The following is a 24,186-nucleotide window of genomic DNA, read 5'->3' as shown; positions in this document are numbered from 1 at the left end:
TTTGTAAATATGTGTCCATGCCTGACTATTCCCAGAGAAAGAACAAAAAGTTTTGATGGCCCCAGAATTACATAATGGATTTGAACAATTATTCGTGGAAAAATTAACATTATTTGTGTAGTTTTATAGGCACACTGGCACAGGGGAGAGGAATGAATCTCTCATGGTGTTGACATCAATTCCTACTATCCCAGACAACCAGGTCACTTGTTTATAAATGAAAGATTTATCTTAAAAGCAGTTAAGTTTTCTTTGCCCCACTGCTCATACTAGAACATTCATCCTGAACCTCATTGTTCTGGTAATTAGAAAGTTGGTTCTTCATTTCATCATGGTCACTTTGTATCACTTTGTTCTTGTGCCAACATTTGTCTTTTTAGTTTAAACAGTGTTCCTTCTTCACTGGTGTTCTCTCCCTGATATAAACAGCAATTATATTCCTTCTTCTCCTTCATTTTCCTAAGCCCAAGGCACCCTAGTCTCCTTTCCTGTGACAGCATTACCAGTCCTGTGATCATTCTAGAACATGTCATTATTCTCTGATGAAAATACATGTCTTAGTACGTCTTAAGATCAGATTTGCCTTTCTTCTGTACCCCACCACACTGGTGGCTTAAACTCCACCCCATTATCAACTAGTGCACCTGTGCCTTTTCCCTTTTCAATTTTTTTCCAAATGAAAGGTTCCCATTTCATAAGAGAAATGCCTAGAAAGGAAGTCCTAGAATATGTTTGCACTTTTCACTGTTAAATTTCATTCTGTTTCTATCATATTTGCCCTCAGTTATTCTCTTCTTTCTAAGGGATTCCCTATCTTGCTCTCACCCAGAGAACGCCTTCCAAAACCTGTCATCAAGGAACATGAGCAACAAAAATTCCTTCAATTATGAGTCATGGTCAATAATAAGAATATTAAACAAAACCATCCCGAGGAACCATCCCTGAGGAATTTCATTAGTAGTATCTTGTCAGCCTATTATCTGACCAGAGTGGTCAAATGCTGTAGCAGGTGCCCAGAGAAGCTAGGGAATCTCAATCTATAGAGATATTCAGAACTTAATTTGACATGGTCCTGAGCAACATGATGCAGCTTTGAAGGTGGCCCTGCTTTGGGAATCGTTTTGGAATGGAGACCCCCCCAGAGATCCTTTCTGACCTGAAACAACATACGCTTCTATTCCCCTTTACAGGAGAAACTGTCATCTCCTTCTTTGTTCACTTAACAATCATTCCAATGTTAATCTAAACCTCAATTTAATGAGTAGTTAAGCTAACAATCTCCTGTGTACAACCCACTCCCCCCCACCCCCCCAAAATTTTACAGTCGTCCAGTCAGGTGAGATTACTCTTGAAAATAAATTGCCCTGTCAAAGAATGATACTAAGTTCCCCTTTGGTAAACCATGTTGCGTTTCATAACACACTTAATTTATGTCCACTTTCTAAAATTATTCTACCCTTCAAAATCAGGTTTCAGAGCTTATCTGCTATGGTCAACTATCGGACCTCCAGTTGTTCCAGCCAAGCTGGAGCACAGATACTTGCTACTTCCCCTTTCCCAAGCATGAGCACAAATGCTTGCTTGCTGCTTCCCATGACACCTTTCTCCATGTAAAAGGCAGGTGAAAAAAAAAGTATTTTCTCCACAGACCTGAACTTTCATGTACTAGCCTCTCACATCTCTCTCACCATTCTAGATAATGACAAGCCCCATATGTTTATTTGAATGGCTTAACCTCCTCTAAATTTTACTGGTTTCAGTCACTTCCCTCTCTTGGTCACTCTGACCAGGCCTCCGTGGCCAGGTTAACACCACAAATTCTCCACATTCTTTTGCACAACTGGTGCTTTTGGATGGATGTCCAATTACTTTGCTGCATCACTGCCTAATACCCAGGCTCACACACTCCAGTCCATCTCTCAGTGCCTTCCTTGTCTTTCATCCCCTGCTCACTGTGCACTGTATCCAGCACTGAACTCCTGAATAAACGCACAACTTCAAAAATTCTGACAAGGAATTAGTCCTGAGGCTGCACTCAGATTATCTTTAATCTGTACTCCAATCTCACTAGGTCTTAAATGCTTAATGCTACTTGTGCGTTAGCATAAGTACCTAATATCTGGCATACTTTTGCTACCTGCCTACAGTCTGCATAGCAATTTTTTTTTCAAACTATGATCATGGAAAGTACCTTCAGTTCCTTCCAGAAAGTTAGGACATTTGGTTTTCTACTCACTGCTTATTTACAACCTGTCTGAGAAAGAAAAAGTCCAGGAGGGGAAAGACAATACCTGAATGAAAACGGTGAAAAATATCACCACGATAACAGCAGTGATGAACAATTTCTTCCTGGGGAACACAGCAGGAGGAAGCAGAAATACAAGCGAAAAACAAATAGCTCCTCGGAGGCCTCCATAGGAAATAATAAATTGGTCCTTAAAAGTGAGAGGAATTGTCCGGAACACATTAATGATCTGAGTCAGAACAAAAACACCTGAGGGGAAAAAAAACAAAACAAAACAAAACCCAGAAATACAGGGAGGAGGGGAAACAAGCGAAATTAAACTTACACAGAAATCCCCCACAAGTTCTAATATGTGTTTTAAAACACTTCTATTTGCTTCTTATCTGCGTATTATTGAAGAAATGAAATGTTATTTAGCAGCTTGAAAACACCACAGAAGAAAAATGTAGAATGTCTAAAGAGCATCATCTCTTAGTGAGCTAACACATTTAGTGAGCTAATCACCTCAGGTCAGCTGGATTCAGGACCTGAAGCCGCTAATTGATCCCTACATCTGCTAGACTGCACTTTCAGAATGGCAATAATCCTCTGTAGCAGTATAGACCACGACTTCTAATTTTCTTTTTATTAGGATTTGAGGTGCTTTTGAACACTTTGGCTTGTCACCTCCATCAATCTGTGCTTTGAATCCTGCAAACTCCTATTCATTCACTTCATTTTACTTGCATGGACAGGAAGGATGCAAGACTGAGGACAGAGTGAGAAGATGCCAGTGCGTGCTGGTGTACTGAGGGCAAAGGCTCCAGGGATGTGGCGGACTGGAGTAAAGGCATAAAGGCAAGTGAAGGGAGCAAATATGGGGGCTAGGAGCTGGGGGCAGTCAGGCTGCTTGACTGTTCTTCAGCATGAGTTATTTGTGGGAATGCAGGTGCAGGAGGGAAAACAGTCCAGATTTCTACACTGGAGGGAGACTTGGGAGCTGGAAGCAGGAGTGCAGAAGCAGACCAGAGCATGAGCCTCCTCTGCGCACAAAGGGACCAAATCACTATGCAGGAAACTGTAAGATCTATGAACCTGACCTGTGCTTAGGTCTCATAGTAGAAGAAAAAGAGCTAGTACTGCAAACTCAGGAATGATCAAGCAGTTTCTTACAGGATTTTTTTTCTTCACAATATATACCTGAACAGCATTTCAATTACAGCATTATTGCTATTTATGTCAATGACTGGGAAAATCTCAAAACTAGTAAACACAAACAAAAACCAAAAAACCAACCACAATCTGTTCAATTGTTGTACAACTGTGAATTCTTTTAAGCAACAAGTGTTTATTTGTAAATATTTTTTTATTTAAATATATGTACTCTGATTAACAAGCAGGCTGCCTCTGACTTTAGATGGGCAGGATCAGGACCAAATTGATTTTTAGGTTCCATTTTTGGGTGAGGTGAAAGCAGACCCTGTGATCTAGGACACATTACAAATAAGATGACCATTCTGCAAGCTGATGGTACTGTCTCTAAATTTTGGCATTTTTTACTTGCGAAGAAGTAAAACGATTCACTTGCAAAGAATAGCAACATATAGTCTGAGACTTACTTACCCAGTGCCCTCCAGATTAAACAGAAAAGGAGGGTGAAGCTAACAAAGGCCCAGTTCCACTCATGGTTCTTCCCAACTGTAGACACTCCCATGAAGATGAAAATTAAGGTCTCACTGACACTACTCAGCATCTTCATGAAATATTTTATTGTTGTATAAGATTTTTGGGAAACATTTTCCTCCACATATTTATTCATAGTCATGGCACAAGCTGTAATCCTGAAAGGCAAACATTATCCTTTATTTTATTTGCTTCATTATTGTTTTCAGCTTCTCTCATTTCTACAGCACACTACTCACTTTTCCACAGTACTCTTTATAATACAAAGACTAATTTATTCCATAATCGTTCTCAAATTTATAGCTTTGGTGAACATACAGTTGACCATAATGGTTTTTTGGTTTTTTTTCACAGTGGGGAGTTTCCTTGGAATACATCAGAATATGGAGAGATTTGTCACATGCTAAATCCTTGTGATCTTTGCAAGGGTCACTCAAACTCTGTGTTTTGAAAGAGCCAGGGCCGAGGAGAGGCAGAAGCAGCCCTGGAAAACAGGTACTGCAGCTTCTATTGCCACTGAGAGACATTAGACAGGATGGCAACTGCATGTCCTGGGGCAGGGCTTCCCTCCCTTCCCATCACCAGTTTTCCCACCAGATCATTCCCCTCTTCAATGGCAGCAACAGCAGCAAACTCCTTTTCCCAGGCAAAGTAAGTAGCAAAGCTACAGACAATTTGTCATCCTCCATCTCTCTAGGCCACTGCTTGCTTTGCCTTTGCATATGGCTGAGTAGAAGAACAACACTACTGAAAATAATCCTGATGCTGCTGCACATTATAAGCACCTACGAATGGATCATAGAATCATAGAATCATAGAGTCATAGAAGAGTTTGGGTTGGAGGGGACCTTAATGATCATCCAGTTCCAATCTCCCCTGCAGGGACACCTCCCACCAGACCAGGCTGCCCAAGGCCCCATCGAACCTGGCCTTGGACATCCTGTGCCAGTGCCTCACAACTGTCATGGTGAAGAAATTCTTCCTTTGTCTGGTCTAAATCTGCCTCTCTCCAGTTTATACGCATTGCCCCAGTTCTATCACTACAAGCCCTTGCAAGCAGTGCCTCCCCAGCTTTCTTGTAGGCCCCTTTCAGGTACTGGAAGCTTGTTATAAGATCTCCTCAGAGCCTCCTCTTCTCCAGGCTGTACAGCTCCAACTCTCTCAGCCTGTCCTCGTATGGAAGGTGCTTCAGCCCTCTGATCATCTTTGTAGCCTCCTCTGGACCCATTCCAACAGCTCCATATCCTTCTTATGTTGAGTATTCCAGAACTGGACACAGGGCTCCAGATGTGGTTTCACAAGAGAGGAATAGAGGGGCAGAATCACTTCCCTCGCCCTACTGGCCACGCTTCTTTGGATGCAGCTCAGGACCTGGTTGGCCTTCTGGGCTGCGAACACACACTGCCGGCTAATGTCAAGCTTCTCATTGACCAGCACCCCCAAGTCTTTCTCTGCAGGGCAGCTCTCAATCACGTCATCCCCCATTGTGTACTGAAAATGGGAATTGCCATGACCCAGATGTAGGACCTTGCACTTGGCCCTCTTGAACCTCATGAGGTTCTCACAGGTCCACTTCTCCAGCCTGTCCAGGTCCCTCTGGATGACAACCCATCCTTCCAGCGTGGCAACTACACCACTCAGATTGGTGTCATCTGCAGATTTGCTAAGGGAGCACTTGATCTCACTGTCTATATCCTTGATGAAGACATTAAACAGCACTGGTCCCCATACAGACCACTGAGGGACACTACTTGTCACAGATCTTCATCTGGACTTTGAGCCATTGACCACTACTCTTTGAATACGACCATCCAACCCGTCTCTTATCCACCATACTGTTCACCCATCAAATCCATATCTCTCCAATTTAGAGAGAAGGATGTTGGGGGGGACCGTGTCAAAAGCTTTACAGAAGTCTAGGTTGATCACATCCATTGATTTACCTGTGACCACTGATGCGGTTACCCCATCATAGAAAGCCATTAAGTTGGTCATACAGGACTTGCCCCTGGTGTAAGCCGTGCTAACTGCCATTAATCACCTCCCCATCCTCCGTGTGCTTTAGCATGTCTTCTAGGAGGATCTATTCCATGATCTTCCCAGGCACAGAGGTGAGGCTGACAGGTCAGTAGTTCTCAGGGACATCTTTTCTACCATTTTTAAAAATGGGCACAATGTTATCCTTCTTGCAGTCACCAGGGACTTCTGGGACTGAAGTGGGCATCTCAGCTGACACAAAAGAGAAAAGACAGGGCTCACCATAAGTATGCTTAAGTGTCCATGCTCTGAGCCTGGGTCAGTAAACAGAGTTTCTTAATCAGCAGGAAGAGGAAGGAATGACATTACTGGCTGTACATTACTTGCTCAGTACAGTTGCCCATGATGCAGGGATGGCTGAGGTCCACTCAGCTACAAAGTGAAGGGGTTTAAGGATAGTTAGCAGCATTGGCTGGAGAATAACCTTGAAGTAGTGCCTCACTGTAGGGAAGCATAGTGCATGAATTGCCTAATAATTATCAGGGTGGACAACTAAGGCAACATGCATTGTAAAATAGCTGTTGCTGCTGGTTCTGTAATTTAGGGCAAAAAAAAAGGGTCTTTCTCTGATTTCTTAGTTAAAAACATTATACACATCTATGTATGAGTTCTCAGCCAAGCCATAAACACTAAACCTAAACAGAGAAAGACGTATATTTATGTTGCCTTCCTATAGCCCATGAGGGCTTGTCCTATGGTTATTTATCCCAGTTCCAACAGGTTTTCAGTTTATAATTATTTGCCAACATAGGGGATGTCTCTTCCTACTGAAATGTCCATACATGGAGGAGGATGGTAGGTTTGACAGCACCTCTTTGGAAAAAGATGAAGAAGATTCTCCCATGTTTCATGGAGATCCCACTGCAGCAAGTCTTCTGCTGAGCACGTCTTTCCTCTAAGACAAAAGCCCCATCTCTGAACAACTCAAACATCCCTGACTGTGAGTGTGATTGGAAGGGGAGACTGAAGAAAATCTCGGAAAAAGCTCACTAACATTATGAACACACATCTAGGTTCTTTCCTCTAAAAGAAGGAATTAAAAAATCATGTTTTGCAAAGCAGAAAAGGGAATCTTGGAGACAGCAATAACCTCAGAAGGACCTTCGCATAGTAAGCTTTCTTTGTATTTGGAAGGAGGTTGTCCACAGCAACAGTTGAGGCTGTAGTCACTGGCAAACTCTGAACATGTTTCACCTAATTAATAAAAGTTAGTTTAGTCCAGCAGTTTCCTTCTCTTAAGTGGAGCAAGTATGGTCTGCTTTAGAGAACAATGGCCAAGATCTGAAACATGGTTGTAGATCTCTCTACACTAACGTCCATATTCCCAAACAGACTGGGCACTATTACTTCTAAGGGATGAATCTGTGAGGACACATGGACACTGGAAGAGGGTTCAGGGTACTTCACTGACCTCAGTCGAGCAGCACAACCCCTGTAGGCAGATCAGGGTGAGTAAAACCCGGGGAAGAGTATTTTAAGTGGGAACAGATGCAACCCGATGGGGCAGGTAGCAGCTTACCAACACAGGTGGAGAGCTTTTGCTGGCCAAACAATGCACCTAACCTGGCCTTCGCCCTGCATTTTTATCCACATCCAGTTAGTGATAGAGAAACATATCTGGTCAGCACAAAATAAAATGTTTGTTGCCATGCAAAAACTACCTCCAGCCCTAAGCATACTCCAAGACTAAGGAGGAAGCCTGAACGAAAACAATCCCAGACTCCCATCTGCATTTACTACTGGCATAACTGTCAGTTGTCTCCTCATTGTCAGCTGGTTTCATCATGGTCTTGAATAGAAAGAACCTCTCTGACCTGAGTAGCTCACTGTTGGGGAAGCAGAGCTTATCATGGTTATGTGGAATTCACTGTCAAAAAAGTGATGCAGATTTCATAAGTGTGCAAGCTTCCGCCCTGCAACACTCAGTGGTTCACCTATCATTTCTAGTTTGAGTATGTGATTGGAACAACAGAAGTCCTGCATTTTTCGCAGTATTGACAGACTGACAATGCTCTTCCAGCTCTACTCCTTGTTCTGATATTACAGTTGCCCACATTGGGGATGTCATAGATATCACCACAGATCCCACAAATATATGTGCCTGCATATCTCAAGAAGGAAAGTAGGAGAGGACCTAGGCCATGCATAGATTGTGTCCTAACAAATAGTGATGACTTGGCTAGGTCATACACCCAAACCTGGAAGTTGTCAAACATTCCCAGGCTCTTCAGTTTACATATAGTTCTGGTGATCAACCCCAAAAGTATAAGTGAAGAAAGGTCTTAAATATGCTTAACACTTTTACTTCTCACTTTCAGCTTTTCACAAGCCACAGGCTGCACTGACAGATCCACAAATATCTCACGTTATGTCATGAGTTGCAACAGTTCTCCTGTGCATCACTGCTTATCTGCACAAATACAATAAGTTTGATGCATTTCAGCCACCTTCAGGTGACTGCACACACGGTGGAGCTGGCAAGTGCAGGGGCAGTTAATGCAATATAGAAAGAACACGGTGGGCAGGCTACAAAACAACCACTTCAAGACACATGATCATTTCAGAACTTCAAATCTGCAGCTTAACACTCAAAGCACAAGGGCAGCATCAGGTCTGCATCAAAGACACAACAAAACATTCAGCAATATTTATTACCTTTTAAAAATAAATAGTTTTCATTATTATAGTTATTTAGGAAAGCCCTACAGCTTGGGGAGTGGAAAAGCATGCTCTGGACAAGGTTTGCTTTTGGATCCTGAGGTAATGGAGACACTGTAAATAGGTGTCTGATAAGAATCTGTCACCAGATTAATCAGGAGCTTTGCAAGCTGTAACTGAAAACACCTACCATTAGAATTTAACACTTCACCATTAGAATTTAAAGGAATGAGAGTCTTATAATATTATTTTTAGTCATATCTTGCATATTTTTCATTCAATTTGTGTCAACTAATTGATGTGTTGGTTCACCAATATAACAAATAGTACTGTACGTTATTTGCTACTCTTCAGGTGAGTAATATTCCACAAGTAATCACTGATCACTTTATAAATCTGGTATCTCTTTAAAGTACTTATTTACATTGGACAAAAAAAACCTGTTTAAGTCTCTTTAATTTGAAAATGAAATGGCAATAAAGTGTTAGAAATTAATGTATATTAAAATTCTTTATGCAAGATTTTATGTACATAATTATAATATTAATATGTTCTTCTAAACTAAATTTTTACTGCCACCATAAACCAAAAGCTCAGATGTGTTTAATTTTACTTTTTTTATTCACATACATTAATACTGCCTCCCAATTCTGTGACCTGAGGTAGTTGCCTTGGTCAAGAAGTGGAGGGAAAAAACAGTTAATTGCAATTAACTTGCAACCTTCTGTGCTTCTGAAGAATAAAAGCCCTCCTGTGCAAACAGTACAGTTTCTGTCATGACTGCAATAAACTAGGCCGCTGGGTTCAATCCTCAAGTTTCCTTGACCTACTAAATTTACAGTAGTTTCAATGTTTGTTTCTTTCAGCTTACTAATTCACTACTGCAAAAAAAACCCAAAGAACTAAACCCCTCACCATATATTAATAGTTCTGCTGCTTTGCAGCCCTTATGTGAAATTAGTAAGCAAAAATGCAGCATTATAATTAGAAATGGACCAAGCAAATAAAGTTCAGATTCACATCTGTATGTTTTACATCTGTGACCCTGATTCAAGCCTGGCTCTAATTACAGTAGGAGCTCTTTCCTCTCCTTCTGAAAAAAAAGCTTTCTTACTACAGGTCACAGGGACATGGTTCACACCCTTTCCTACTTCACCCCTGTAAGCCAGTGTCAGGGCTACCCACAGATGCTTCAAGAATCATTTGTCCCCAGAATGAGTACATAGACTTATTAAGAGAAGGACAAGCACCTTTCATTCCCCTCTATTCCTCTGCCAGTGAATTCCTAGTTGCACAGAAATGAGGCACTCTGTGTATGTATTTATCTGATAACACTGTACTTTCCTGCTGATGCCCTCCACCTAAAGTGTGGTACAGCATGTAACCACAAAGTCTCACTGAGTATCCTTAGGTACTTGGTTATGAAGAAAGCAAGAATCAGTAGAGTAACATTCATATTTATACAGATGAAAAAAAAAGGGAGATCAGGAAATTATCCCCTATAGGCTGAACCATAAATGGACACAGAATCATATAATGAATAAACAACCAAGGCTGTAAGGGATACACCAAGGTCATTTGGTCCAACTACATGCTCAGAGGAGGAGAAACTTTGAAGTCTTACAGCAATCATGCCATGAGTCATTTCCTGAAGAAAACGACAGGGAACTCAATACAGGTGCGTGTTGCACTGTGACACAGAGAAAAATACTCTCTGCAGTTCAAAGCCTAATAAAATGTGAAAGGTGCGGGGTAGATTTACTCCAAGGGGATGTGGAGATTACAGGAGCTCTAAGGCCCTCAGCAGCTCGCCTGGGAGGGAACACATTTTGTGTCTCAGGACAATGGAGTCAACCCTTCCTGCTTCCCAAGGGTGTTACTGATGTATCCAGCTCCCTCAGCTGTTACAAAATATGTTTAGCATAAAAAAAAAGATACAGGGCATTTTAAAGATAAATTGTTTTCCCTTGTGCTGTTGGAAAGAAAAATTACTTTGTGTTTCCTCTAATGTTCTGCACCCACTCATAGGCAAATTAAAAGGAATAGGTTGTTAGTGCTATGCAATGCACTGGTGTGTTAGTCACAGGCACTGGCATTCCACTGATGCACCAGCAGACATGCCGTGCCGTTTGTATTGCACCTTAGATGCAGCATGTCAAAATCAGTACTTTCATGCATACTGTTAGAATTTTTTCCATTTACAGCTTAGCCACACATTTTTGATTTAGAAGCCCTTTAGGTATTAGATCATAGGATATCAAGGACACTCATCTTAAGAGGAGGAAACTAGAAACCACACAAATGCTATGAATAGAAGCTAGGGAAAGAGATGGGACACTTATGAACTCGGTCAAAGTGGATGCATATGTTACTTTATTTAGGCTCATATCAGAGAAAGAAACCCATACAATCTTTAGCTCTTTACTTACATTAAAGTGCATACCCCTCCTGTTTCATGGCATATTTCTATTTTTATACTGCTGAAATCATCAGCTGTAAGTTTCCACGTAAATTGCTTCCAGCCCCAGAAAACCTTATACTGGCATGGCTATGATATCAAACCTGTCTTCACTTTCCTAAAAGATAATCATCAGATGAGGTACTACCAAGTATTAGTGATACTAACAAGTAACATATGAACTTTCATAAAAAGCTATGCCCCTAATGCTTGAATGACTTCTATTTGTCATTCACCAGAACAGCACAAAGTCATTAAAGAAGGTTGGCCTTTAAAAGCATTACTTGGGACCAAAGCAAACTGTTTAAGTATATCAGATGTAATAAAGAATCTTTCTAAAGCTGAGATTGTTACAGTATAAACAGCATCAAGCAAGAGGCTGTGCTCTTTCTTTACTAAAGCCTAGGACTGAAAAATCAGGAGTGAAAACATTTTCATCTGTTAGAAGTGGGAAGAATAATATTATTTCATGCATAATATAAGCATTATAACACACAGGCACACATATCAAAATACTAAACTAAAGGGTTATATCAACATAGGACTAGATTCTGCAGATTTACCCAGTCCTTGCTCTGCTGGTAATGCAGCAGGAGTTTGCCTTAAATGCTATATGCATTGTCTTCGCAGAATGGTACTTACTGGCTGTTCACATGACTGAACATGTAGTTTCACAATATATTGGCATCAGAAGTGAAGCTGGTTCATGAAGCTCCCATCTACTACTCCCTCCCAGCCACCACTGTCCCTTAATCACTGTGGGCCACCCTCAGTCATGCCCTTATGACTAATTGTAGGGTGACATGAGGACAGAGGTCACCAAACTGATCTGTGTTAAAAATAACCCCACTGGAAATAAAAGGGATTATTTATAACTTGGAACATTTCAAATATATGGTTTATGGTGTGATGCCATGAACAGTTTTAGTGACACAGCTGGTGTGGTGGCAAGCCAGGAGAATCGGATGGAAGGAAGCAGGAGGGGAGAGGCCGGAAATCCTCAAGCCAGCATCGCTGCCATGCACAATGGAATGATGCCATATCACAAAGTTTTCAACATCTGGTCTTCTCTGCAATTTCTATTGACACTCTTACTTGGGTGGTACTTTACTGAAATTCATGGTACTTACGCCATGATGCCCGAGAGATGAAACATTTCAGCTGTTATGTATGAGAGGTAACTGTACAGGAAGACAAAGAGTGGCTCAATCACTCGGATTTTATGGGTGAAACGGGTGGTAAAGGCTGCTATAAATCCCAAAAGGATTCCAATCAATACTCCACCGATCCCCACTATAAAGAAGTTAGCAATCCCAGCGAATATGTCAATAACCTTAATCGTGCGCATCTGGCAGAAAGACTTGAACAAATTGTACAGGACCTATGAGAAAAAGAAAGCATATTATGTTTCTGAACTCTTTTTAATTTCCCTCCATGTAACTATGTTCCTCTTCTTCAATGCTAAACTTTGATTTTCTCTATCTGCCTTGAATTCACTTTGGAGATACACTCCTGTTTACCTCCAGCATAGTACTTGTCAACCATAAATATAAGGGAGAAAGGTAAATATCATTATTCCCATTTTTGCAAACAGGGCATGCCATTCTGCAGGCCAGGATCATAGATCTCTCTAATCTTTCTTTAAATGCATTTATTTGCAGAGTTTCTAATTTTACCCCAATGGCCATTTCAGATTTTCCCCAGAATCAAAGAAATAATAAAGGAGGAGGAAAATAGTTTCAGAATCAGTGAAAAAAAATGTGTTTGATCTACATAAGACATTAAGAGATACAGTACTAAATTAGACCATAAATCCATCTGACACAGGGAGGGGAGGATGGGCACTGACCACCCCAAGGAGTAGTAGAAACATTGCATCCATGGGGTGCTCCCTCTCTGATATATTAACTACTACAAATCCAATGGTTTAAGGATATCTCAGACTTTAGATAATTTCTAGAGATTTGTATTTATTTCACATTAAAAGACCTACTACCATCTATTTGTCCAGTTTAATTTTTAAACAGATTATAACCATTCTCTTAAATAAACTGGGTCAGTGGGATTACTACATTTTCTTAACCAAAGAGTCTTTTAGATCTACACAGGAAAGAGAACGTTGTAAACTTCACATTTCTCTAAAATCTAGTATTTTAGTTACAACAAAACACACAACAATAGAATCAGTTACTCTTAAGGAAACCTTAAAGGGTCTTTCCATTTGCAGACTTACTTGGGAGTTTTAGAAATTGCATGGTCCCACGTGTATGCTTCCAGCCATGTGATAGTGTGATGGCTACACAGTACCCTTGTACAAAAAAAGTGTAAAGTGGGTTCACTGGCTAAGCCATCTTGCTCATAATAAACACCTTGGACAGTTTGCAGGAATTATCCAATTACTTTCTGGACTTTTTAGTAAACCAAATAGGTTTCTCTATCAGAAATACAATTTGAGAGAACAATGTTTTATAAATACCTGCATTGTGCCAACAATGTAGGTGTTTGAATTTCGATTGGGAGGCATTTGTAACATTCACAGTCTTGTTTTCTCTCACACGACAGAAAGAAAGTTGTACAGCTATTCTTAGCCAAAATTTGATAGGTCTTAGAGAGGTGAAAGTATCTCTCTAGACTAATGCAAAGACAGGACCTATTTTGTGTCCTTTGGAGTAAGTAAAAGGAAAGAACTGGAAAAAATATAAAAAAGAAAACATATACTCTAGAGTAAGCATGAAAAAAAAGAAGGTTAAATCAAACCTAGCTTGGTCACCAGTAATTTTCAATTTTCATTACAAAGAGCAGAGGCATGAACTATTTATTTGATAAGAATGATGCCCTCAGGATGAGTCCATTTCCTGAGAGGGTTGTCCTTTTTCACCTGACCAAACACCTTCATCTCTTTGCTCTGAGGCAGATTCCCAGCTTTTTTGTCCTGTTCCTTGTTAGTGTGTCCCGTGCAGGACCAGAAATTAATGTCATAAGCTCCTCTGTTTTTCATCCTGTTTTGGTTTGTGGACCTTATGTATTTGCATGAAGAGAAGTACACCAACTTAAGCCTATTGACAATAGGTGTGCCTTTTTGGTCCCTTTACAAGGACCTCTCAGTCCACAAACTCCCAGGAGCCTCCACGAACCATAGACTGATGAACAAATACTGTTCAGTTGTGTTATCTGCAAGGAGAGGGATTCCCTTGCGTCATTTGTTGAAACTCAAAACTACCCCAGAGTTGTGCTGTCTTCAAGACACTAACAGATTTTGACCTGGCAGAATACTCCTTTGTATTGGGGAAGATAATTATTTTCTTTAAATGCATTCTTAAAAGTAAGGCCACTGACAGCTGCTTGTAAAGAAGCATTTGATTTTGACCTACTCAAGCAATAGTCTTTCCACATCACCTAATTCTCACAGCAAAGCATTCACCCTGCAAACAGAATGGAGCCCATCGTTTCTACATGCAGACATCCCCATAAATATCAAGTCTGTTACCATAAGTTATTTGAAAGCACAAAAGCACCTCAGATCAAAACCAGACTGCTGTGGTAGAAGCAGCAGCTAGGACTATGGGATGTCATGAACAGGATTTTAATCTTATTTCTGTTCTTTATTTACACTGTGTAAATGAGATCAAAACTAGGTTCACCTCCCTTTTACTTTGCAGCAGTTCAGTTTCACAACTCTATCCAAGCCTTCAGGTGAGTTAAACATCAGCTCTGCTCACATTTTGTAATGTGCTTGATAAGGCAACAAGGGTTTTTTTCCAAGTTCAAGATTTGCATTTACTCAATATCCTTTAGCTGAACTTTAGCTGAAGCCTACACCAAGGAATATTAGTCACCAATCACTTTTTAACCTTGTCTCAAGAGTATCTCTGCTCTTCCTAGACACTAATTGCTTATTTTCATTAGTTCTCACTCTACTAGTCTTTATTCTGAAATTACTTTAAAGCACTTTAAAATAATGTTTTCAGTAAAGGCAGAATGCAAGGCACTGCTGTAATGTTTTCTGACATTGGAATATTATTATAATGACAGTGGCTCCTTCTTTGTGATTTTAAGCCCAGAACTGCAATTTGAACTGCTAACACTCAATTTCAACTGTGATCTTGCCATTTAATATCAACGTGCCAGTTATCACTGACTTTTGGTAAAGAGCTAACTCTGAACAAGAAGCCAACCGGCAAACATTATCCTCAGACAAATTCAAGAGCTAAAAGTCTGTCAGTAGAGGAAAAGGATCATCCAAATGCATAGGCATATCACAAAAACTACCAGGCATGAAAGATGGTCTAGGGAATGCAGCAGAGCCAAGGTTCCTGAGAATTTGTCTTGCTGTGTATATAAAATGAAGGTGTGGCAGCAAGTTCATCTGAAAAGAGAAAGTGTAATGACACTGCTATTCTAATGAAAGCTTTTATTAGGAGCAGCCAGGCAGTGCAAGTGGGATAGCAGGAAGAAGGTCTTAAAGCATCTAGAAAGTATATTTACTAAAGCCATGCTGTTCTGCACTCCCCATCTGTGTAATCCCAGTGGGTTTTGATACTGCAGTGACCATAGGAATTAGACAGCTTCTGTGGATGACCACCTTGCCTTCAGTTCCCCTCCTGTTTTGGAGACACCTGCCAGAGTAGGTGGGACTCAAGGGCTGCACCAGATGAAAGCTGGAAGGGGCTGAGCCCTCCCCAAGGGCAGAGGAAGAGTTATCATTTACAAAACATCATCTCCTTTGAGTGGATAACTGTGTAACCCACACAGCACCACAGCGAGGACTTGGTCCAGCAGCACCGCTATGGGCAGGGGAGGCAAGGTCTTCTAAGGTCCTCCTCACAGGGGAGCTGGGTCATGTTTTAAGTATAATCACATGATTTTAGGTGTGCAAAATCATAACAAGGAGCCATTAGTAGGCCAATGCTTAGCATGTGGAAACCACTTGATCTCCCGCCAAGTGCTACCTTTAAGCGATAGCTGGGAAGACCGAACGTACTCTACATTCCTTTCACTCTCTCATGAATATATGTATGGCCAGTGTGCATGCTGGGCTGGCCCTGCTGACTCCTCAGGGTATCTCCCCCTGCATTAGGGTATCTGAGCAGGTATGCCATAAGAAAAGACTGCCTCCAAAGAAGGCAATAACCATGTCTACAGGAAAGCCATGCAATGTGGTTATTAAATTGCCACTCCAGTGTCGATAAAAGTACTGCTTTGGAGTAATTTGCCATTGGGCAGTGACACGCATGAATACTTCCATCATCAGGATGCAGTGTTTCCTGAGAAAATCTTGCTGGATTAACTGCTGCTTCAGTGGAAAGGTGATTGATCTTGTGATTGGAAAAAGTGTTTTTGTTTAGAAAAACCATTAAAAAAAATTAAAGACTTTACATTAACATAAAAAAAGATCTTTTTCCTTCAGAAAAACATACATGAAAAGAATTCCACTGGATAAGCAGCCATTAAGAGTGCACAGAGACAGATACAGCCATAGCTGAACTGCTAAGCCTTTTGAAACTCAGTATTTACACTCCATTATTTTCAGGACTGGCTTAAATACCAGATGAGTGATGGCAGACAGTTTCAGTTGTAAGCTAATCAGAAAAGCTAGGCTTTAAGGAAAACGTATAAGCGAGGATGTGATTCAGCTGATCGTGTAACAACAGAATCAGGTAAAGCATGAAGCGTAAGTGAAAAAAACCCAACAACCAAAAACTAGTACTCCCACGGACACACAAGAAATTATCACTACCAAAGCTCAAATGAAATAATGAGACATATATGTGTTAAGCAGGTGAGGCAAAGTCCTAGAAAAGGGGAAAAACAAAGGGCCATTTGGCATAGAACGGGACAGGAATAAGAAGCCAGTGACAGAGACAGGGAAGGTGCAGACCCAGTTCATTAATCTTATGGATCTTTCCGGCATATGAAAAATTGGACCCCCATGTCTAACAAAACAGAAAGCATGACAGGCCATTGCTGGCATGCGCAGGATTTCAGTTAAGGCATGGATAAAAGGGAGTAACATCCCAGACACAGTATCATCAGGTACAAGCACGGGGCATTAAGGATGTTAAAGGAATTTGCAGATTGCTGTCCTGAGGTGTGCACCACAAACCCAGTTCAGCTAGTTAATGATTAGAAATTACTGCCTCCAGGTGGCTGTCCTATCTAATCCGTAGCCTGGGAAGAATATATCGACGGTCTCGATGCAGTTCCAGCTGGATGGGTACACACAAAAGGCCAGAATCAACTGGGTCCTGTGCCTGTGGAAGCTCAATATTTGCCCATTCTCCCTGTGCACCACAATGGTGCTTTTCTCTCTGCTGTCCAACAACATTTCTGAAGATGAGGAAAGCCTCCAGTTTCAGATTACAGAAGTAACTATTAAAAGATATGGAAACTAAAGGAAAAAGGTAGTAAAATCCCTAAAACAAATATGCTACCATTACACGTCACTCTGGTGCAGTAAGACTACGGTAGTTTCTAAATCTGAAGTTCAGAGAATTACATAAACATGTTAACACTCACTGACTCCCATCTTTTAACAAACTTTAATAACCAGATGCAATGAGAGATAACAATGACATGCAAACAATCATTTCTATCAACTAATCATTTATCAAGTAACTTACCACAGTTATAGCATCATTCAGCAAAGACTCTCCAAACACCAGGATGTAAAGCTGCTCATTGACATGAATGTTTTCAAAAACAGCTAGCACTGCCACAGGATCCACAGCTGAAATGAGGCTGCCAAAGAGCAAATTCTGCAGCAATGTGATATCAGTCAAACCAAATGCACTGATCTGGCAAATTCCATAAAGTGAAATTCCAATGCCGATGGCATTCCAGAGTGTGCCCACCACTGCATACCAGAATATGGTACCAAAGTTCTCAAAGAAAAGACGAGTTGGCATAAAATATCCAGCATCGAGTACAATGGGTGGTAGAAGATACAAGAAAAAAACATCACTGTTCATTACAGGTGGGGACTTCTCCTCTGCTCCAAAAATAATCCCACCAAGAAGCAATCCAACCAGAATAAGGAGACAGCTTTCAGGTACTATTGAGGGCAACTTGTGATAAAGATGAAAGCCTTCAAAGGAAATTCAAACACAAGAAAGTGAAATGGTTATTTGCACAGAATCCAAAAGATTATTCTGGATTCTATTATCTTAGCTTCTATAGCAAACAGCAACTGCAAGACATGTTCATTTTCATTGCAAAGACTGAATGACCGCACCAGGTCAAGGCAAATCTGTCAGCTAGGGTAGTTAATTCCTTTAATTTGGTGGAGAGTCAAATAGCTAGGCATTCCAGATAACAGCATGGAAATTGTGTACAAGGATTCTGTCTGTGAAAGTGTGTGAATTTTGTAACACGGAATCCTCCAGAAACACAATCCAAACACTCTTCTAGAGTAAATTACATCTAGATAGAGAAAAAGTCTCACTAACCACCCCTTCCTTCATGTACATCTTCACAAATGAGATTAATTAGTACATTCATGTAGGGATTTCGATGTCTAAATTTTAGAGTCTTAAAGCCAGGAAGATGAACTACCACACGCGACCTGCACTCAGTCATGTGTGGTCACTTCCTCAATGACCATTAAGAAGCGTTTACAGACATATTATTCTTATAACTTTAGCAGAGCCTCCAAATTAATTTCACAACAACCGACATGTTTTCCATAAAGTTACAATAAATTGTAGCCTGCATTATGATGCTCATTCCTCTGTATCATATGAATTGTAGCAGTGTCAGGAGTGTCTTGTAAAAATCTGTGCAAAGTACTGAAAAAATGAGTAAAAAAACATTTCTCAATGAGGACTTAATGGCTGCATGTTCCTTGGTGTACTAAAACTCTCCAAGCCATGCAGTTTTGATTTAAAGATTCCCATTACTTTTAGAAGTTGATTGATTTAAGGATGATTTTGCTAATGAATGGGAAAATATTGAAGGAACTTACTCTGGCCAATCTAATGGAACAATCAACCTTATGCACCAAGGTCACATTCCAGGTCCTGACGATGCCAATCTTTTCCAGGCTCCTCCTTATCTATATTTGGACCACATAATTATATAGAAAACTATCCACACCCACAAGATCCTACAATTCCCGCCTAACTAAAAAGCATTTAAATTATTTCAAATGAGAGTTGCACAGAAACATTGGGTGTGGTAATAACGGGCGTCTATTTCAGTAAAACTATTTCAGTAAAAATCACACCTGTAGTCGAAACAGTTAAACTAGTGCAAGCTTGGTACAGTTCAAATCAAGTTTCCCAACTTCTGCATCTTGTCGCACTTATTTTGTTAATTGCCCTTTCATCACAGATTTTTTCCAATTAAAAGAAAGCCTGAGTTCATCAAATATAGCTGATTAAGAAGGACCAAGAGGAGAGTTGTTTTCACCTACTCATTTTTTACTTACATATTCTATAACCATTAAAGCTTTTTAAAAGTAAGCAGCTCAAGCTGCATTTTTTTTCTTTCTGGATGAATACAGAGTGTTTTTAATATTTAGAAACACAGCTTATGTGGCTCGTTAGAAGGACTGCCAAATTCACTGTCATTATTTGAAATAGGAATCACTGATATCCTATATTGGCAGAACAGATAATGACCCTGGAAACACAAGAATTTGTGTTTGGAGACCTGACTCTTCCCTTTTCAGTCATTTCTACATAAACATTTTATGCTTCGGCTTAGTTTCTGCAGTGGCAGGATGCCAAAATTTCCAGTACTGTGATTGAAGTTTCCCCTGAGTAAGTACGTTTCGCTAAAAGAAAAGTTCTTAAAAGCCTTTCAAAAGTATCTTAAATCATTTGCTCAACAAAAATTGAAGCAGAGGGAATTTTTGTAAATGCAGCTTTTAATGAAAACAAAAACATCCTAACCCATTGTAATGCAATGTCAATTAAATGTCTGTTGTGACTATAAAATAAAAATCTTTTCCTTTTCTTCTTTACAATTCTCTTTTTGGAAAATTCATATCTCTCTGAGCTTTTGAGACTTCATCCTTAAAGGTAGTGGAAAGGCTCCCACTAAGTTAAATGTGTTTTTTATCCATGTGAACAGCACCAAAGCCCCTAAAAGGCTGCCTGTCTTGATGAAATACACTGAAAGGTGATCAAGGGCACTCTCTTCCCATTTAAGGGAAGAGAGCTAGGATGTATAATCCAGTGCACTTCAAGTCAGGGGCAGGTGCCCTCCAGGAAGAGGGGCATCTCCCTTGCTCTGATGGATCCATAGCTACATAGTAAAGACCACCCTGGGAGTAGATTACCTGCAGTACATGAGTACTCAGACTTCTATGCTCAACTACAGCTGCTTTCTCCTCCTCTGACCCTGTTCTTGGGCCCCGGACTATGCAGCAACCCAGTTTCAACAGCACAGAAGATGTTTACCTTCAGGTCATTGGGCATTAGGATACTTGCTGGAAGTGCAAGTTCAGTATTCTTCAAGCTAAAAGAGCTTAGAGTCCTGGTTTCTTTTTTCCTGAGTGAATTGCAGTGTACGCTGATATGTATTCCACTGCATACTTCTGATTATACGTGAGCTTTCCAAGGGCCCTCTGAACAGCTTAAGCCTTTTTCAGGAGAGAAGTGTTGGAAAGATATGAGCTCCGTTCCCAGAAGAAACACTTCTAATGGTGCATTTGTGACTAAACATAGAAGTAATGGGAACCCGGGTCAGTTAGTCAACATTTTGTAGGTTTATTAGCATAAGAATTAAGCAAAACTGATGGTAGGCTAGTGGACTAGTCTCACTGCCTGAAGACTGCAGCATACTACGAGTGCACTGGGTCCCACCTGACATACTCATGGGGTCCATGAGTGTGTGAGTAAAATACCTCCTGCATGGTATCACCACACAAGATAATAAATAAGCAGAGGTAGCCAGAAAATGACAAATCCATTCAATGCATTTTTTTGAGATTTCAAAATGTACCCTGGTTCTATGCTGGAATAAAAAGCACTGTGTTTCTAATGTCTTCCTGAAAACATACCTTATCAAAATGTTCACATTCTGCCTGACAACTTCAGATTTTCCTTTCTCAACATTTCTTTCTTGCTCCCTCTAAACCTAGCCTACAATGACACTATCACAGCCAGGATCCGAGAAACCACTCAGGTAAATCCCTCACAAAAATCAGCAAATTACTGGACTATTTCAGCTCCAGTAAAACTGCATTGCAAAAACAGCTGAAATTTGTCCCAATAGACTCATCAAGTGATAAGCAAATGCTGCAGTAGAGTTGTCTTTGGGACCCTTCAGACATCATCAGAGCAGTTAATAAATGCAACCCTATCTTCTGAGGTTCTTGCAGCTGAAAAGACCTTAGGGCTTCATTCATGAAGGTTTGCTGCTCAACAGTGCCAAGCGTAAGCATTCAGTGCCTAGCCCCAGAAAGGAATTTGTGATGCCAGATTAAGCACCCAAATTTCCTGGGCAGTGCATGAGTCTCGAGGCGGATTTCATGCTGCCTGGCATGACAGGGGTGAGATGTCTGTGTGCTGCTCGTCAGGAATCGCTGGGGAGAGGAATGCAATGGAGAGCCTCCTCTTGCTCACTGGACTGCAGGCAGTGAGACAGGCTGGAAAACCCCTCTCCATCCCTTTGAACTGAGACACATGGTCTGCTCTTATTAACACAGACAGATGTGGCAGAGCCAATATTTCTTTATGGCAGTGGTTAGAGAGTTGCCCATCTGGGCTGTCTTCAATATAAAATAAGGCACAAGTGAGTGAAAAATTAATACTGTGTGGTTGTGACTTAGGAATGATGACAGTCTGTGCTGGAAAGATTTACCTGATGCAGTAGCTGGATAAAGAAGCACATACGGAGCTCCAGGAGCAAGAACTGGATGTTCCTAATTCCAATCCCAGAGTCAGGGCGCCTGCAGATAGGTGTGGTGAAGCCGAGCACTGCCACACCTAGGGCCTCTCCTGGATCTGGCCCTCATTGCATCGCGCATGCACACTTATAACATCAGAGGTAGTGCCCTAGATTAGCCACAGTTGCTTTCATTTGGTATAAGTGAAGGGATTTAAAAGCTATATGCGTTTTTCCTCATTTATGCTATTTGCTTGTTTACTGTACTGCAGTTAGCTTGCAAAATTAGTTATTTTTTTTACTGTTTATATGCCAATGTACTAGCAAAATATCATGATAATCAGAACATACAGTACTACAGAAATTCTTTATTATTGTTCGTTTACATCTTTCAAATGGCTTCCCTGTAATCTTTAACAAAACAGAAACTTTCTCACCAGTCTTAGCTTATTCAAGCTATTTTATTCAAGCTATTATTATTTATATCTAAATTCAGAAGCCAGAGCAAATACACAATATTCAACTGGCCAAGATAATTTCTTTACCAAACTCTGTATTTTCTGGCTATTAGAGCCCATGATATACTTGCATGTATCATATTTTAACTCTGTCCTGTTTCTGCAAACACCTAAACACGTACCCAAGACTAAGCCTTCATCATTAATGCATTAAGATACATGCATCAAGATGCATAGACTCTTAATGGATGCAACAATCAGTATTTCAGCAGGAAGTAATGCAGCCACAGCAAGTTGCTCGGGTAGAGGATCAGGTCCCCAAATACAACACTAATCACGGCAGCAGATGAATACAAATTTTTGGCCTTGCAGAATCCTAATTATGTGACCACTAACCAGAAAGTGACACAGTCTATTTAAGTGTCACCAGCAGTAGTCAAAGTTTTACGAAGCGTTTTAGCAGAATGAGTATGATGACAGTTTTTATGGAAGTCTGAGCTGCAAAATCAGACTTTTTGAATCAAACAACTGGAATATGAGTAAACCTTTCTTGTTATTGGCGTTCCTACATAATTATTCCTTACATTAAGAATTTCTTCTAGTAGAGAAGATACAAAGTTCCTCATTTGCAGAGATTTACTGTCTCTCTAGTACACCTTCATCTGATATTCTTTAGATTATAATAATAGCGTACTCATTCTTTTATTTGGAACATAGCTAATTAAAATCATCATATATATATACACATATAAGCTGCACAAGACACTGCGAACTATGCAGTACAAATATTTTCCACATGAGGGAAGAGGTGGCCTTTCTTACTCATTCCGTGCCGTCTTTTTCTGTCTTTCTCGGGACATAAGTGAATGGTGGGAAAGTACAGCAGGGAGGCTCACTCTGCCTTCATAAATGCTCGCTTTCCATCGACCCGGTGCTCTGTTTTGAAACCCTCGTTACACCCGGCGTTATTTTAAGAAAAAGAAGGCAGCGCTCAAATGACAGGAGGGCGCTCAAGGAAAAAAAAAAAAAAAAAAAAAAGTCACCCGCGCATCGGGTGAGCTCCGGGTTTTACAGCGCTCACAGCTCGGGGGTTCTTTTTCTTTTTTCTTTTTTTTTTTTCCTCCCCTGCACCGTTCCTAACCCAGAAAACTCCATCTCCTGCCAGGCAAAGGGCATCCCGCTAAGGAGCATCAGCCGCCCCCGCGCCCGGGATGCGGAGGAAGGAGGGAAGGAGGGAGGGTCGCCCCGCTCACCGATCTTGGCGAGGGAGGCCAGCAAGATCCAGAGGGTGATCTCGAAGGGGATTTGCACGTGGGGGTAGTCCAGGGTGAAGACGTGCAGCCGCGTCTCCTCGAAGGCGGTGCCGCCGGGGCTCGGCGGGGCGTCCGTGCCCATCGCCGGGTCCCCGGGCAGCCGCGTCCCCGCGGCGGCCCTCGCCTCGGCCGCGGCGGCCGCCAGCAGCGCCGGGAGCAGCGGCGGGAGCAGCGCGCCGCCCATGGCTCCGCTACGGCCCCGCGCCGGCCGCCGCCGCCGCCACCATCCCGCCCCGCGGGCACCTGCCGCCGCCCCGCCCCCCTCCGCGCGCGCTGGGCGAGCCCCGCGCTCCGCTGCCCCCACGCGCCGCCCCCGGGGACGCCCCCGCGGGGCTCAGGCCGCGCGAGGGGCAGAGGCGGCCGCGGCCTCGGCGCCTGCCCCCGGGCGCACCCCGAGCGAAGCGTCCCGCGGAGCCGGAGACGCAGCCCGGGCGCCTGCCTTGAGCTCGAAGTTGAGCTCGTCTGCTGGGGGGCCGACGGTGTGCTGAGCTGCATCGAAAGAAGCGCGGCCAGCAGGGCGAGGGA

The 24,186-nt window shown here is 41.6% G+C and overlaps 1 protein-coding gene across 1 annotated transcript in view; it reads right to left on the bottom strand.

Annotated features, from left to right (window-relative positions):
* Window positions 1–23,820, bottom strand: part of SLC9A2 (solute carrier family 9 member A2) — a 35,315-nt gene extending 11,495 nt beyond the window's left edge. The window contains exons 1-5 of the mRNA XM_069876904.1: window positions 23,602–23,820; window positions 17,681–18,144; window positions 12,191–12,441; window positions 3,848–4,065; window positions 2,292–2,494 (exon numbers count right to left, since the gene is read on the bottom strand). Of these exons, the coding sequence (XP_069733005.1) occupies window positions 2,292–2,494; window positions 3,848–4,065; window positions 12,191–12,441; window positions 17,681–18,144; window positions 23,602–23,743 (1,278 nt within the window). The 5' untranslated portion in view covers window positions 23,744–23,820. The remainder of the gene's footprint in view (window positions 1–2,291; window positions 2,495–3,847; window positions 4,066–12,190; window positions 12,442–17,680; window positions 18,145–23,601) is intronic.
* Window positions 23,821–24,186: the final 366 nt, after the last annotated feature.

Source organism: Phaenicophaeus curvirostris, chromosome 1 (assembly GCF_032191515.1).
Source record: "Phaenicophaeus curvirostris isolate KB17595 chromosome 1, BPBGC_Pcur_1.0, whole genome shotgun sequence".
NCBI lineage: Eukaryota > Metazoa > Chordata > Aves > Cuculiformes > Cuculidae > Phaenicophaeus > Phaenicophaeus curvirostris.
The sequence above is the reverse complement of the archived record's forward strand: the minus strand, read 5'-3'. Positions and strand labels throughout refer to the sequence as shown.